General features: G+C 38.2%; 1 protein-coding gene and 1 long non-coding RNA gene across 2 annotated transcripts; one reads left to right on the top strand and one right to left on the bottom strand.

The window, feature by feature from the left end:
• Nucleotides 1-258: 258 nt before the first annotated feature.
• LOC149098100 (pyroglutamylated RF-amide peptide receptor-like) lies at nucleotides 259-7,202 on the top strand. The gene is made up of 4 exons (XM_089278345.1): nucleotides 259-559; nucleotides 3,128-3,398; nucleotides 4,996-5,250; nucleotides 6,429-7,202. Exons 1-4 carry the CDS (start codon nucleotides 432-434, stop codon nucleotides 6,774-6,776), a joined length of 1,002 nt encoding a protein of 333 aa, XP_089134471.1. The 5' UTR covers nucleotides 259-431; the 3' UTR covers nucleotides 6,777-7,202.
• A 632-nt stretch (nucleotides 7,203-7,834) lies between these two features.
• LOC149098099 (uncharacterized) lies at nucleotides 7,835-9,179 on the bottom strand. Its single transcript, XR_016203885.1, has 2 exons — nucleotides 9,105-9,179; nucleotides 7,835-8,596 (listed from the first exon to the last, which is right to left on the bottom strand). It is a non-coding gene; the product is annotated as an uncharacterized LOC149098099 (long non-coding RNA).
• Nucleotides 9,180-16,576: the final 7,397 nt, after the last annotated feature.

Below are 16,576 nucleotides of genomic sequence, written 5' to 3'. Positions count from 1 at the left end.
TGTGTACCAATTTTAAGCGAAATCGGCCGACCTTCATTTCCAAGTCTGTCCCGGTCTCTCAGGCAGAAGCTCTTAAATCTAAATTGATAATTCGATATGTGCATGTTGACATGTTACTGGCGGATTGCAAATAATGTGTAGTTTATTGATATTTTTGAAAGAACAGAAGCTTGGCAAGATGCATCGGGGCTCTAATGCATAATTTAGTCTTTCCCTCAAAGCATCGCCGAGGTACTCACATTTTTAATCACTGATCTGCGCTTGCTATGAATTCTGTCTTAGACTGTCCTTTGCCGCTGGCCATTATCTGAAATCGTCTTTAACTCATATACGGATCTCACTTAAACGATTGTTACTTTTAACCGCGGTATACTTTGATTTTTTGATTTTTAGTCTTAATCAGACGTAATTACCGGCAGATTCACGGGACAATGCCAAAATACACGGAATCAGTTCCAGCTCAGATTGGCATAACCACAGCCAACTCTATTCTCGCTGTCTTAAACATCGTTGGTAATTGCCTGGTTTGCCTTGTCGTGATAAAGCACCAAGACATGAGGTGAGACGTTATTTTCTTTTGTTTTCCTAGAAAATGAAATGAATTGTCGAAAGCCATTTAGTCCAGCCGGTCCTCTCGAGTTCCTTTTAAAATGCTACAAATTTACAAATAACTGAAATAAAAAAAAAAAAGAAAAAAAAAAGGAAAAGAAAGAAACGCAGTTATTGCGTATTGCAACCTAGTGGGAAAGGCCGAAACGGTATTGTTAGCCAACGTCGTGTTTGAATTTCTGAGCGTGCGTTTGGGATAATTTCTTTTTTGAAAACACGGTCTTAGGTATGATAATTTACGAGCAATTGCAACATAGGGTTTCCATGCAACCATTGATGCATTTCGTATGCAGGTCCATGACAATTGGCTTCACACTAGAAGCTAAGTTAGTTTCAATGAAGCACTTGACTCAAGTGCACTTGGAAATCTCAAATCGCCCGTTAAAAAATTTAGCTTCACACCTGTGACAAGTATATTACTTGACGCATTTGGGCAGTAAAATCGGTCATGCATATCACAAATGCAAATGTTCGGCAGTAAAACCGTGAAGAAATGCATATAGTTGCTTTGTTGCTAAAGAGTACATAAGAGCGACACAAAGGAACAAACGAAACCTTCCGTATTTCTCTAGAATAGTTCAACAACGCGGTTTTCGGCAAAGAAATTGCTGTAGGGCTTTAGCTAACCGAGACATGGATGCGCTATAGAAATACACTTCCGTGTTACTCAAGTGTGGTGTAGACCACACTTAATAATAATGACAACCAACTTTATTTGTTGAGGGTAGCACACAACATAATGTCACTGAAAAACCAGAGGCCCTCATATAAATATAAACTGATTCTCAAATATGCAACCATTACATAAAAAAACTAAGATATGAGATACACTAAAATATTAAAAAGCAAAGCATTGGATCAAGTCTAACAATTAAAACAAGAAAATTAAAAATTAAAAATTTACATGATAAAATGGTCCAATTCCTTATAACTGTCCATAAAATGTTTAAAAATGGATTTTTGGGAGCGCACCTCGGCTTTTTTGAACCACGAACGTTTCCATGGTCACTAAGTAAGGTCTAAGTAAGTACATTTTACCCCTTCACACTAAAAGTAGGTTCCAAGTGCATTTAGAAACTCTAGTGTGAAGCCAAGTAATTTTTCTCGTTTTCCAATATCAGCATGCACAGAAAGTGAATTGGATTCATACTTTTTTACTGATACCCGTGTTACAAGAAGGTTTTTTTAGTTATTGATAAGGGCCAGCACCTCAGTTAACATTTTCTCGCCGAGCTATCGTAGATTTCGTGGGCCTCGCTTTCTTATAAGAATTTTTACAGTCCTGTTTACTTTCAATGAACGAGCTGTCTTTGAATAGGGAAGTTAAGATCTACGACGCGGTCGTTAACGAGAACGCCACAAAACAACAATATGATTGGTTAAAAGACGAAACATAAGCATGCTGCACGTGTGACACGCATTTTAGCACATACTTTTGCGGTACTCTGCACAACAACGACGTAAAATCACCAAATTTGAGGTTTTGACGAAAACGTGAGCTTGCAGATGGGAATCTTTCATTCTTTATTTTTATTCTGAAACCGCTGGTACAAATTTATTATCAGGATATTTTGCACACATCGTACGAAACGCACGAGATAGATTAATCTCGAAACAGCTACGATAGTGAAAATTACTTTTTGAAGTGACGTTTTCGTCGATGTCGCCGTCTTGGAGCGTTAAGTCCCAATTTATTTGAAACACGTGATTGAGGACGCAAAAATACTTTGTCGCATATGGCAACCATTTTTCAGGATTTCAGATTCGCTGTGTCCTTCACTTTCAATTTCCCCTGAGGCAGCCATCTCGAACCTAAAAATATGCGATTCTACAACTGCCGGGGATTTCGTATTCATTTTAGGAGGTCTAATACCTAACCCTTACCAACCTCCTTCCAAGGTCGGCGTACTGTGAGCTTCGTTACGCTTCGTATTTGTCTGCGGCAACTTGAATCGAAGTGAAAAAAGTCTTAATTTACTGCAGGGATCTAAAATAATTAGATGAGAAAATTGATTCCATCCCTTCATCCTCAAATCAACTGGTACAAAGCAGAATAGAGCAGGCTGTTCTGAAGACGTCGACCACAAATATTAGGGAGCTTAAGCAAACCAGGACGACGACGGCAACGAGAACGTCACTAAACAAAAGGTTTAATGAGCAAAACAATGGCCGTGCACGTGCGTTATAATTCTTGGTACATTTCTTTGCCGTCCTCTGCAAAACAATAACGTGAAATGACCAAGTTCTGCGTCGTCTACTGAATGTGGATGACGACGGCTAATTTTTCGTATTTCCATTTGGAATTGAACGATGTCATTGCATATTTAGCCTGAGCACGTTTTTAGAGCCATTGGCGTACTGAAGAGATCTAGACAATCGCGAATTTTGCTGGTAAAATAGAAATTCGTTTTCTACTAGGCGTCGTCCTCGACGTCGTCGTCGTCGTTGCTTAAGCTCCCTATTAACCAGTCTCAGCACTCGTTATATGACAGATCATGTGATTTATTTAATTTCACAGAACTTCTATCAACTATCTTCTCATGAACCTTGCTGTTGCTGACATGCTTGTGGGACTATTCTTTACACCACAATACATTTTCATGCATATGTTTACTCATCCTGACGGTGTGACTGGCACAGTCCTTTGCAGACTGTTGACAGGTAGCAACGTGGCCTGGGTAGGAGGTGCCACATCCGTGTTCACATTGGTTGTCATAGCAATTGAACGCTACAGTGCTGTCATGGATCCATTTGGAAATAGAGAAAGGCTTACGACACGAAGACTTAAGGTAACATGAGCTGATATAAAGCGTGACTTTAAGTTAAGAAATTTAAAGCAAGCAGCCCTTGACGCAGCCTGTAGTGCAGGCGTATTTGTAAAAGTGGGCGGCTTAATTTCATTCTTGAGCTCAGTGAAATTTGGCCACCATCTTAAAATTCAAAAAGGTTAGACCTGCAGCACCATATATAGTGTCTCGCTAAAAAAAAAAAGAAGTTTACTCATAGCGAAAGCTTTGTAGTGTCAGATTTTAGCACATAAAAGTTACAACGTTTTTCAGGTAGTTCCGTGGTGACAATTCAATCTTGACGTTTCTCATTAACATTTGCCAAAAAGATCTAGTTTTTTTACATTGCCAAAAAAGATGGATCAGATCTTTGATCTAATTAGCACAGAAGGAGCTGCTTGGATCTTGCCTGATACCAATTTTTTTAAGAAGCGTGTTGGTAGGCAGAATTCTGTGTAGAAGTCCATACTTAAAACTGATGAGTCTTGTGCTTTTGGTGCAACTAGCTGCCAGAGTGTAAGCAGACCTCCAATCCACATCATTGCTATTATTCAGGTCAAGAGCAATACTGCCGTTCCACTTTTTTGACTTATCCCTGGCACCCTACTTGGAAAAGAGACAAGCTTGTCATAAACAATCCTGTTTCCTTTAACACCTTTTAGAAAAAAGTTAAGAAAGGATTCAGGCTTAACTGCATCATTGGGTTCATTTGCTAGGTTCATTTTTTGTGAAGATGTTTAATGGCAGATATAATTCCAATATATTTCAAAGGATTTAAAAGTTGTAAGTCGGATCAAAGTTTGATCTGATTGGCGTAATTTTAACCTTAAAGGGGCTCGGTCACGGTATTTTGAGTTATTTTGGCCACATACAAAATTACCTTTAAATGGTAGGAAACCTGAAAATAACAGTTTAATAAGATAGAAAAACACCAAAGAGATAATGGTAAACCATAAAAGGAACAAGGATGGCTAAGGATGGAGAAGATTGAGACGGATTACAAACGACGAATTTGAAAACTGAGGCTAAACTTTTCAATATGCGCAAACCGTAAGTGAGCCCCTTTAAAAAGTGGATATCTAGAACTAGAGCCGATGCAACGAAGAGTTCATTAGTTTGTAGTGTACCAGCCCAACCAGCCTCCTTGAGTTACTCTTGTTATACCTTAAAAAGGCTGATTTGGCTGGTACACTACTAAAAAGTCAACTCTAGCTTCGTTGTATCGGCTCTATTGCTCTTGATATCCACTTTTCGTAATATGGATAAACGATTCTTAGTTGGACTTGTCGAAATAACCACTGAATTTATTAGGCTTTTCCAATGACAACGTTTCAAGGTAAATGCAAGGTTCATTCATTCATTACATTGTTTTTGGTATAAACTATTAGTTCTAGTATGGAACCGTGATGACAGTGACGTTCCCAGAAAGTGCAGTTGTCTTGCCCTGATCCTCATTGAGCTTGGAGGGATTTTCTTTCTGCCTTCATCTCTGCTTGTACATGCTTCTTAACTATGAACAGAGCTAAAGAGAAGTGTTTCAAATGTTTTACCTGGAACACTTAACGACAGTTTCAACATCGGAGGTTCACTTTTATTTCAGGTGATCATTCCGTGTTCCTGGCTTTTTGGATTGGTGATTAATTTCCCAGGTTTTTTGGTCAAGAATTTTGACGCGAAAGCAACTTTCTGCATCAGACGATACCCTGAGGAATGGATGGGCAAAACTTATACTCTGATTTGGTTTCTGCTATTGGCGTTTTTCCCGGTTGTGATAATGGCCGCACTTTACTCCAGAGTCGTTCATACTTTATGGTTTCATCGCCCACAGCACCATGCTTTCGACAGTCGTCAGCAGGTAAGGCTAGAGAAAGGAAGGTGTTAGATTGGTTCAAAAGAGGATGAGGTAAGGGAACATCCTCATGCCCCATGATACTATTTTAAGCTTCGCGCCATGCTGTGAAAGTTATTTTGGTGTCGTGCCCATGGTCGCACAGCCAGTGATCAGAGGATCTAACTAATCAGGTGTCATCCTTAAAATAACCCCGCATCATGACCACGGGATAAATTTAGATTGAAGAAAATTATCATCAGAAGAGATCCATTTATGGTGGATAGCTGGTTTTCACATGACATCACTAAAATTCGAACCACAAAATTATTGATCTTCCTGAGATTTTACTTTAATGATGTATAAGAGCAGCTAAAAACTAATATTCACACAAATTTTCGTTCCGAATAGGCGCTTGGTTTTGTGATACACTACGCTTGAATTTCTAAACTTTTGCGCGGCGCGGCATTTACATGACGGTCTAGAGAGCTGTCATGATGGTTAAAAAAGTGACTTATTTCGGGGAACTTGGCTATCTGAACAGTTCATGTCTTAGAAAAAGTATTATTTTAGTGTTTCAGAGTTCCTGTTAGTTTCCGGCCGCCATTTTGGTGCCCATACGGATGGGCACCAGCATGGCGTCTCCATACAAATCTCTATAAATTGTGGTAAAACATTTCTCCGCGTATGTCGCATAAGAAAAATTGCTGTGACCAGAGTTTTGGCGAGAGTCTTTGCATATTTACCTTCTTTCATTTCCCAGATTCTGGACTTAATCTATTGACCGGTTTTGATTTTCAAATTTGATCTATTCTGGATAGCGTAACACTGAAAACCAGGAATATGTTCTCTCACCTCATCCTCTCTTGAATGGTTACACAGTCAGTCATGCCATTTGTTTCTTTAGTGAATCATGTCACACAGTTGAGAGAAACTGCAGAGGGAGGCATCCATTTCTCATGACTGCGTGATACTGAACGCGATTGAACAGTTACTGAACAACAATGAACACCCAAGTTGAATAAACGAAACTTATACGTACACGAGGTTGCGAGCGCGCCACATGACTACCGTAGTTCAATTGACCAGAGGTTATCAATATATGTCACGGGGAATGTATTGTCACCCAACACGCTACACCTTGAATGTCAGTTTGTGATTGGATAGTTTAAATATGTTTTAAAAAACCAATTTTTGGTCACCAGGGAGTGCTAAAAGTGCGGAAGCGAGTCACCCTCATGGTCGTCACAGTTAGTGCCATATTCGCAATGTGTTGGATGTCTGGAGCAGTCACCTATCTTGTGGCGTTCTTTTCGCCCGTGTTTGGCGCTGGTGATGTTGCATATGTCACGCAATCTACAGTGGTCATGTTTAATTCCGCTGTCAACCCAATTGTGTATGCTTTGATCAATCAACAGTTCAGCAAGAAGATCAAGTCCATGATGTGCTGTAGATGTCGCTCTAGGATACACCCTGTTAGAGAAGAGCGGAACTTGGACGATCTCAACCCAAGCGTAGTGCCAGTGCCAGAAAGAGAAGAGACCCAGTTGTAGCAGACTTAGTAAAATTGACACCATCGCGAGAAATTTGACAAAAGTACCGTCAGAGCAATTTACAATCTTGCTCCCAGAGGGCCTCATCCCAAACGAAAGGAAACGATACATGGAATAAGTAAATGAAAAACTAAATGACTGCATTCATAGGTTGCGCTTACACAACACCATTTCCTTTGTAATTTCCACTAAACGGCTAGTTCCGCCAATTACAGGTACGGTAGTGACATTGAAGTCGATAACTGAGAAATGACAAAACAGCCCAGAAAATTGACGATTATTCTTTGAAACTCGTGGAACATTGTTTTAGTTAAGGTATAACCAGCGTGACGTGCCTCGTTAGTTACCAGGTCACTTTTAGAAGATCATTATTTGTAAAACTCTCTTCAAGTGCACTGATCATAAAATAAAGCCCTGAACATCCAAGCTTTCAACGTGTTGTAGTGTCGAAGAGAGTGTGTAGAGAGCGAAGAGAGTGCAAAGCTCAATGAGTTTGGTGAAACATTTAAGAATTATCAAGCTAATTAAATGACTAACAGAACACGAAAAATCGCCTTTACCGCGCGTCAAATGTGTTGTTAAAGGTTTTGTAAAGGTCGCCTTTGAACGCTTTTGACGATCTGTGACGCGAATCAAAGATCATCTGTGAATAAACCTTTACCACCAAATCAAAGGCGTGAAAGGCCGTTTTTACTCACCTTTGAACGCCTGTGTTTTTAGGGTTAAAGGTGATCCTTTGATACGCCTTTGCGCACTGTCAAAGGCGGGTCAAAAGTGTAATCAAATTTGTCTGCGATTCGAGTCAAAGGTTTGCTAAAGACGTGGTCGAAGATGCCTGTGACGCAGGCCAAAGGTTTGTCAAAGGTACTCTGCGCGTACCGCGCTCGCGCGTCTCGCCCGAACTTCTCGCTCGCGCTTCTCTTTCGCGCTGCGCGACCGTTGATCACGTTTCGCGTGATCCACATCTTATACGCTTTTTTCTGCTTGCTACACTAGCTTTGTAGCTCCGCATACGAAAGATGCAATTAGATCCGTACTCTTGATTTATGTCTGACAAGTTTTGAAGAATATATCAGCTTTAATAAGGTTATTTTGTACCAAACTATTGACAAATGTTAACGGAACAGCGGCCCGGAAAGATCATTGCGCCTAATTTTAAGAAAATAAATATGTTCAACTTCATCTCAGTTTCAATTTTTTTGCCCGTTTTTATCAAGAGTAAATACCTTCAAGTACCTTACATAAATGTTTTGGGCTTCAGGTTTCAAAAAGCCACGTTACAGGCTTGGTTTCAAACTACACGTAATGAGACTGATCATAAGGAAAACATTGTTCTGTCTATCGTGAAAACAACAGTCAACAAATCTTCCATGGTACAAAGTGCATTTATCTAACATTGAAGTACTATGGCTAAATTCTCAGTTCCTTAAATTTACTAGACCAGACTAGACAATAGGGAAGACAACCGCAAAATTTCGGGAAAGATATAGCAAACTTCGCACAAAAGTCAACTAGTGTATAAGCGTCCTTTCCAGATGGCACGTACAGTCCGTTGCATGGAACTCCTTATGTTTTGGCAGTTCTCCTTTTCCGCTTCTTGCACTTGCTCATTCTTGTATTATAAGTGGAATGGAATACAGTGTTTTCCACTTCTTTCTCATCAAAGTGGTTAAACTGCCTTGTTGGGGGTCAATGCTAACTAAATCCCCATGATTTCTAGGGAAGACACATTTTGACAAAGTCTAAGGCGTTGACGAAATTAATCAATGCATCTTCACTGGATAAGTCCATCCTGTCGACCACTGCTTGTCCGCATTTGTCTAAACAGAAGCAAACAGACAAAAACGTTGGAAATGAATATTAAGGGTGAATCTTGGCATTCTATTCCTTAAAGTTTGCCTGTAGTTTCTGCTAATATCACATTAATAAAACGTGACCAATCAGATCATTAATTACTCCTCCTCCGAATAGTTTGTGCTTCTGTCAATAGTAGCCTTTTTTGTATTTCTCTCCACTCTACTCAGAGATTTGGTCACACAGGTATGTCATTAAGAGCCAGTTTAACAAGCTAATTTCACCAGCTGAACAAGGGTTATCCCCAGCTAGAATTTCATAAGAGAACAAAGACTTGGGGTCATTTTAAAAGTGTACAGCTTGGCACAAATAAACAAAAAGCCTAGAGCCAGTTTACCAGTCCATCTGTCTGCCTGTCTCTTAAAGACATCTTACAGACCTCTTACAACAAAGATCTTTTATGGTTGCAGAATAGCAATCTAAAAATCAACAAATCTGACATAAACTGTGACAGGAAATGAAGAATACACACACCTTTGGGAATATTGCTGTTCCTGTGTAATTTCCACAGATCTCTTCATGTTCAGTAGTGTAATCTTTTCCCTTATTTTCATTGTAGATCATATGTGAAAAGGAGCATACAAACATATCAAAATAATTGCACATTTGATTAGTAAACAGTTAGCAACTACTTGTACACTTTTTTCCACTGAAAAAAATTTCTGAAATTAAATGATTTAACATGAGACATGCCTGCATGGAATCGCATGGCTCATTCATTGAAACAAAAATCCAGTCCAAGATGATGAATACAACCACTATGATTCCCAGTGCAGCCCCATCTCATAGAGAGAAATGGCTATTATCCAGTCAAATTTGCCAACAAAATTTTCAATTGAGTAAAAGCAAATAAATGTCTTTGTCAATTTACTTTTACTAAGTTATTATCAAATCTTCTACGCCTTAAATTCTCTACTGATCCCATCAATAGTTATGAATTAATCATATTATTAATTTTGCTTGGAAAAATTTGGTTTGGAAACCTGATGGCCAAACCAAAACAGTCAATATTGCAGACAACCACTCAAAATTTAGATTCAAAACTCAGCTTTTACCAGTCAAAAACCAACATTTCCTGAGACTGGTTTGCAACATTCTGCAACTTTGATTCATTTACCAAAAAGATTCCCACCCCTTGCATGTTTTCAATAACATTTTAATTAACCATATGAGGAAGTAGCAGATCCCATTAAAATAGTGCTCAATACACATATAGTGTAGAGCTGAGTATATGAGTAATAACGAAGAGGCAAGATTTGCTGTTACTCCGAGTTTCGTGCTTACGCACTCATCAGACAGTATTTAATGATAAGCATTCCTATCAACTAGATATATATACACGGTATTAAACAATAGGCTAATTGCTGGGCTAGTTGCATTACAATAAGTGATAGTTATACTGGAAAACAATAGGTGTGAAGACAGAAATTACGGGGACGAGTATAAACTGCGTGGATGCAGTACAATATAAAGAAAGTGTCAAGCGTTCTTCAAGTAGAATTTGTTCTCGTGCCGGCATTTAGAAATAAGTTCTGATCTTTTGTTTAGTAGATTGTCGTTGCTATGTTTGATAATCATTAGTTTTTCTGTGAGGCAGAGGTCGCATCGTTTGGAAATGTTGTTGTAGGGTCTTGCACGGCTAATAATTGACCATTTGATGTTGAAGTCTTGTTTTTTGTCGTGTAGTTGCCAGATGTATTTAGAAAGCTCGGTGCTGTTGATGTGTTTTCTGTGCTTAAATGTGGATTTGTGCTGCGAGAATCTCTGTTTGAATGTTCCTTCTGTCAGTCCAATGTAGTTCTTGGTTGTGTTGTTAGTTGTAACTTGTGCGTTGTAGATTACACTGGAAGTCAGGCATTTGTTGTCTAGCGGGCATTGGTCTTTTTTGCGGCAGTTGCATTGCTCTCCGGTGATTGCGTTGGCGTTGTTGTCGGCGTTTGTTATTTTCATGTTGTGTTTGTTGATTACTGTTTTCATGTTGTCCATGCAACTGTAGCTGACTTTGACGTTGTTTTTGTTGAAGAGGCTGTGGTATTTATGTTGGTTCGGAAAGTGCTTAGATATGAGCTTCAGGAATGTTCTACCGATGTTTGTCTTTACGTTTTTACTAAATGGAGGGTTGTACCATATAATGTTTCTTTGTCTGTTGCGTCGGGGGCGTGTTGGTTGATTGTCTTCGTTGTAAATTAGTGTTTCAGAGTATCCGCTGGCTTTCAAAGCAGTTTCGTAGATTGGTTTGGCCTTGTTGAATTCGTGTTCGTTGCATGAGTTGGCGGAAATACGGCGATTGATGGATGCTGGAAGTTGCTTTATTATGTTAGGTGGGTGGTTAGACTTTGTGTTGATGTACTGCGGCTCGTCGTTAGGCTTTCTGTAGGGGCAGTAGGTACCTTTTGTAAGATCGAAGGTGACGTCCAGGTAGTTAACAATTTTCATGTTAGTCTGTATGGTAATGTTAAGTCCATATGTCTTGAAGCGTCTTGTTATGTCCTTCCTTGTACGGTCTGCTTGAGGTCCGGAGATGTTTTTGAAGATGGCAAGTCCGTCGTCTCTGTAAAGCCCGATGTTGTCTATCCCGTATATGTTACACAGGTCGTCGAGAATGAATAAGCCTACGAGCTCGCATACTTGCTTGACACTTTCTTGACACTTTCTTGACACTTTCTTTATATTGTACTGCATCCACGCAGTTTATACTCGTCCCGTAATTTCTGTCTTCACACCTATTGTTTTCCAGTATAACTATCACTTATTGTAATGCAACTAGCCCAGCAATTAGCCTATTGTTTAATACCGTGTATATATATCTAGTTAATAGGAATGCTTATCATTAAATACTGTCTGATGAGTGCGTAAGCACGAAACTCGGAGTAACAGCAAATCTTGCCTCTTCGTTATTACTCATAACATTTTAATTACTTAATTTTCATCCAGGTGAGCCAGTTGATGTATTTGTCCCTTAAGAAAGACAACATTTCCTCACTTGCCCTTAAATGAACCAAAAAGAAACACTTTTTTTTTTTCACAGAGTGAGACTGTAATAAAAATGATCAATTAAAATAACATTAATAAGCAAAAGCCAGGTTTTCAAAATCTATTTCTATCCTTTCTTTGCTGGAAAAAGATATTAAAAGTTGTGGCTGAAGAAATTATAAAATGGTCTATGCTACAAAATATAGAAATAACAAATGAATATTCCAGCCTTTTACTTACCAAAATATTCTGATGTTTGCACACTTTGGAGCATTGCATGATTTAACTGCATCTGAGTTTACTATGAACTACAGAGTTGTATATTGTATCCTCTCCCAGAATTTATTGTTAATTTCTTCAGTTCTTCTAGAGTGGCTAGCTGAAGGATAAAAACAACATTCATCAGCAAATTTCCACTAGTCACATATTTATTGGCATTTAATTGTCTACTGCTCAAAAGACCAAGACATGAAACTCTAAAACTACTGGTATTGTCCAGAGAGGTCACATCATAATATTATTATGGGGTCAGCTTTTTAATTTGCAACTAATGGCAAGTTTGATTTTTTATCAAACATTGTAACAATTTCACCTACTAAAGATAAGCTGGATTATGTGTACTAAAGGCATCCGTGGTCGAGTGTCGATCGATACCCTTGATCGATCCTCTAAATCGACACTCTATCAACACCCGATCGATATTCAATCAACACTCCATCGACACCTCGGTTGACACTCAATCTACATTTCTATTACTCAGGTTTGCAAATGTCACAGGGTAGGTGCATTTGATCACCTGGTATGACACCATTCTTAGCCCTGGAGACAGTTCAAAATGTCAAATGCCTGGCAGGTTCGGGGTGGGGGGGGGGGGGGGGGTGGTTGGGCAGGAGATAGTGGAGTTCCAAATGATTGATCCATGAGCCTGATACAACAAATATCAAAACATATTTTTACTACAATTGCTACTGATCTCGCTATCTCAGTGGTCAAAATTTGTTGTGGACTCACTCAGCTGCGCTTCGTGAGTCCACAACATTTTGACCACTGTGATGATGCACATCATTGTCAATAAGAGTACAGACCACACTAAACCACATGCAATTTGTTAAATTCAACTCAGTGAAGTCATTTATCAACATTAATGAACAAATATCATCATAATTTCAACTGTGGCAACAAACAGAGCTTTTTTTTCAATAGAATGGTAACTAGAGACAAAAGCAGAAACTTATCCATAGATTAAATTTTCAGAGTCAACAACTATTTTAATGGTATAATGAATATGATAATTAAGTCAGGTCGTGATGGACTGTCATGCATGGCTGACTGAGTTTTTTCTTCAATGCAAATTTCCTTTATATTGACATGAGCTTTCTTTCAAGGGAATTGTTTAAGCTCAGAAATTACCAGAGGCATTGTGCACAACAATTTATACGTAAATAGAATTAAGTTTAAGCTTAATTATTAAGTTACGTTTATTTCAAGCACTGATCATGCTAAAATCTATGCTATGACAGACACTTCAAGTTAATGCACAAGACTTGACTGAGTGAGGAAAAAAAATTATCTTTGTCAACTTTTGTAAATAAGTATATGTGAATTGAAAATAAAGTTTGGTCTTTCTTAACGAAGAGCTTTGTCGATCAACTGTGATTCAGTCAAGTGCAATTAATCTTCGACCAAATTGTTTTCACTGCCGAGGATCTGTCTTGCCATAAATATACGCAATTCACAGCTCTTTATGCAGCCATTGCTGCGTTTAATTTACCTTTTAAACTCCGTTTTTCTCTGAACATTGAAAAAAAATGAACGAAATTCAAAGACTTACCTTTTCCTGGTCCAAAACACTACGAAAATTTCACCAAAGCCGCCATAATGAAGCCAAATGAAGAAAAATGACTGCTTTCCTCACGGCCGACTTCGTTGACCTTTATTCCCTTTATTCTGATTGACCAGAAAATGCGGGAAGCCACTGGCAGCCGCGTTTTCCCGCTGTTTTCGAGTTGTTTCCTTGTGCCACCTCCAGGTCAAGTGAAAACTTTTTAATTAAAAAAATACACATTGGCAAAAAGGCAAGCTTTCATTTTATCGTTAAAACAGAAAAAAAATACGAAAACGCAGGTTATTAGGGCGTTAAAAGCGGAGTCGCAAGATATGGCCATATTTGACCTCGCCTTTGACATGACATGACGTAGGATCAAAGTTGTACAAAGCCATGCCGCCTTTGAACGCCTTTGACATAAGAGATCAAAGGTATGCAAAACCGTGGTGTCTTTGAACGCCTTTAACGCACGTCAAAACTGTAGTCAAAGTTATTGACATGTCTGACCTCGCCTTTGGCGGGGATCAAATGTATGGCAAATCCATAAGATATTTGATTCCCCCTTTTACGTCGGTCAAAGGTGGAGTCAAAGTTAAGATCACATTTGCCCTCCTCTTTGTCATGGATCAAATGTATCGGCAAAGCCATGACATTTTTGACACACATTTGACGCGCGTCAAAATTTGGATCAAAGCTATGATCACATTTGACTTCGACTTTGATCAGGATCAAATTTAGATGAGAGAGGTGGGATTGCAACCAAAACTCAACACCCAATCAGATTCCGTCCGTGCCAAACTTTTTACGCGAAAATAGATTATTACTATACTTTTACTTTGACCTTAGTTTTGAAATATTTTCACACTTCTTTCACGTATATATATCTCATCGACTGTTATAGTATTACTAGCGATATGACATCTGCAAGAACGCTTACAGGACAGGACTCCTGACTGTGTTCCACTAACAAGCAGTCTTCCCCCGCAACGTTGGTTTTATCATCATCATCATCATCATCATCATCATGATCCTGATCATTTTCTTCTTCTTCATTATTGTTATTATTATTATAGATCAATTAACTTTACTATATTAACAACTTGACATTTGTCGTTCAGAATCAATCTTAACGAGTCGACGCCAACAAGATTAACTTACGCCATTTTCTGTAAGGTCGGATTGCTTACCTGTTAGTATTTCAAACAAATTCCGCCTGAAAAATGCTAAATTTTAAATTTTAAAGCTTTTCTTGTCGTGCACTAGTAACAAAGTCTATTTATAATCTCCACGTTTTTGTTGTTTTGTAAAAGTGTTCACCTATTGTATAGTAGCTATCATATTTCAAACAGTCATGTATGTTTATTTCAAATCAGGGTAACTATGTAAATTCGCATTTGGCAGTTTTATCTGATGAGTGCTGCACGCAAATCGTGTAGTCCAAACTAAATAATAATAAAATGCAAAGTCAAATCTACAATTGATCAGTTTGTCATCTGTTATTTTATATATCTATTTATCATATAGATAGGATCCTGCGCATGCTGTGATTGGTCAAAAAACCATGTTTTATCAGAGTATAAAACATAGAAAAAGTGTGCTTTATTGTTTTTGGCCACATTACTTCTATATCATAAAGCAAATGAAGAAGCCTAAGCCGTGTACTACACTGTGATAAAACACTCCGGACATTTGAGAACACTCAAGAAATGTAGAAAACACTCACCATTGCGAACATCCAAATCACTCTTTGAAAGTTAAGTCAAAGGGAGTCTGCCTCAAATTTTGGACAGTAGCTAGTTTATCATCCATATCTGCAAATTTTTATTTCCAAATATATTTTCTCTGAGAGCGATTTTTGTACAACCACTCCACGATTCTTTAATCCTGTTTCGAAAATGTTCTGTAAGTTTTTACTGCGATATGAATATGGCAACACAGTTTTTTTAGCATTTTGTGTCCAGAAACTAAGAAACAAATTGAATTAACAAGAAACAAAGTTCGCTTTGAATTGCAGCTTCCAAAATGTGATTTGGATGCTTGCACTTAAACGTCTGGAAAAATATGACAATTTATTTGAAAGTCCTTGGTATAGCTTGATAGCCACCTTTATATTAAGTTCTAATTTGATATGGGGCTTACATGTACATTGTCTACATATTAAACTGGACGTGCGACATCCATTGTGTGTGAGACACCTCTTAAGATATATAGTAACCTTAACAGGGTTTCACTTATTGAAACAAATACTGAAGTTAAATATGCAAAATAGCAATTCATTAATTCATCTTTAAAGGGAACAAAGGGAGTACATGCATTTCTACTGCACATTTTATCTTATTAGTAAATGTTTTTCTGCGAGTGTTAGAAACATGACTATTTTGTGCCTTTGAAGCAAAGCCTTGTCAGCAATCCATGTACTTTGTTGTTCCTCTATGTGCATACCTGCTGCAGTGGATTGAGTCAATCAAGTTGATCTTTTGTGTATGTTGACAAAAATCTGTTAACTGACTGAGACAAGCTACTACTTGTAGCCATGCCAGAACAATTCGAGACCACGGGTTTGTTTTACATCCTGGCCAAGTTTCTTCAATTTTTAAAGGGTGATAATCTTTTAACAACAAAGTGGTGTTTTTTTCAGAAGTGTATCTACAGAGGTATCAGTTGGTTATATTAGTAGTTGCTTTAGTTGACTTGAAAAGTCTGAATTAAGGGTACTTTTACAATTAACGTAATTTTTCCTAAGTTAGATGCAATGAGTTGCTGTTCCATTTTAAACTTATACATTGATGATTGTATATTCGTAAACTGTACTTAGCGTCTGCGGTGCCAAGAAAATACATGTATCTTATTGAGTCTGTTTTATTACATTTTACAATAAATGGTTACATGACTGTAACTTGTGGCTTGCGTTTAATTTTTTCATTGGAGAAGATAAAAGAAGTTGAAAGAGAAATGTTCCAGCTATGTAACTACTTACCGGCTTGCTATATTACTTTAACTGAAGTTACACGAGTACTTCATTTCAAACAAAGTGCTTGAGCTTAGTGGAGTGCTGAACAGAACAAAATGCGGACGATATTGGGCTTGCATTTACTTGGCTTTGATGTCCATAAAGCTCTATGAAAGGATGCCTTTACAGCGCTTTGAA

The sequence above is a fragment of the Orbicella faveolata genome, unplaced genomic scaffold (assembly GCF_042242905.1).
Source record: "Orbicella faveolata isolate gen_17 unplaced genomic scaffold, um_ofav_v1 contig_46, whole genome shotgun sequence".
In the NCBI taxonomy this organism is placed as follows: domain Eukaryota; kingdom Metazoa; phylum Cnidaria; class Anthozoa; order Scleractinia; family Merulinidae; genus Orbicella; species Orbicella faveolata.
The sequence above is the reverse complement of the archived record's forward strand: the minus strand, read 5'-3'. Positions and strand labels throughout refer to the sequence as shown.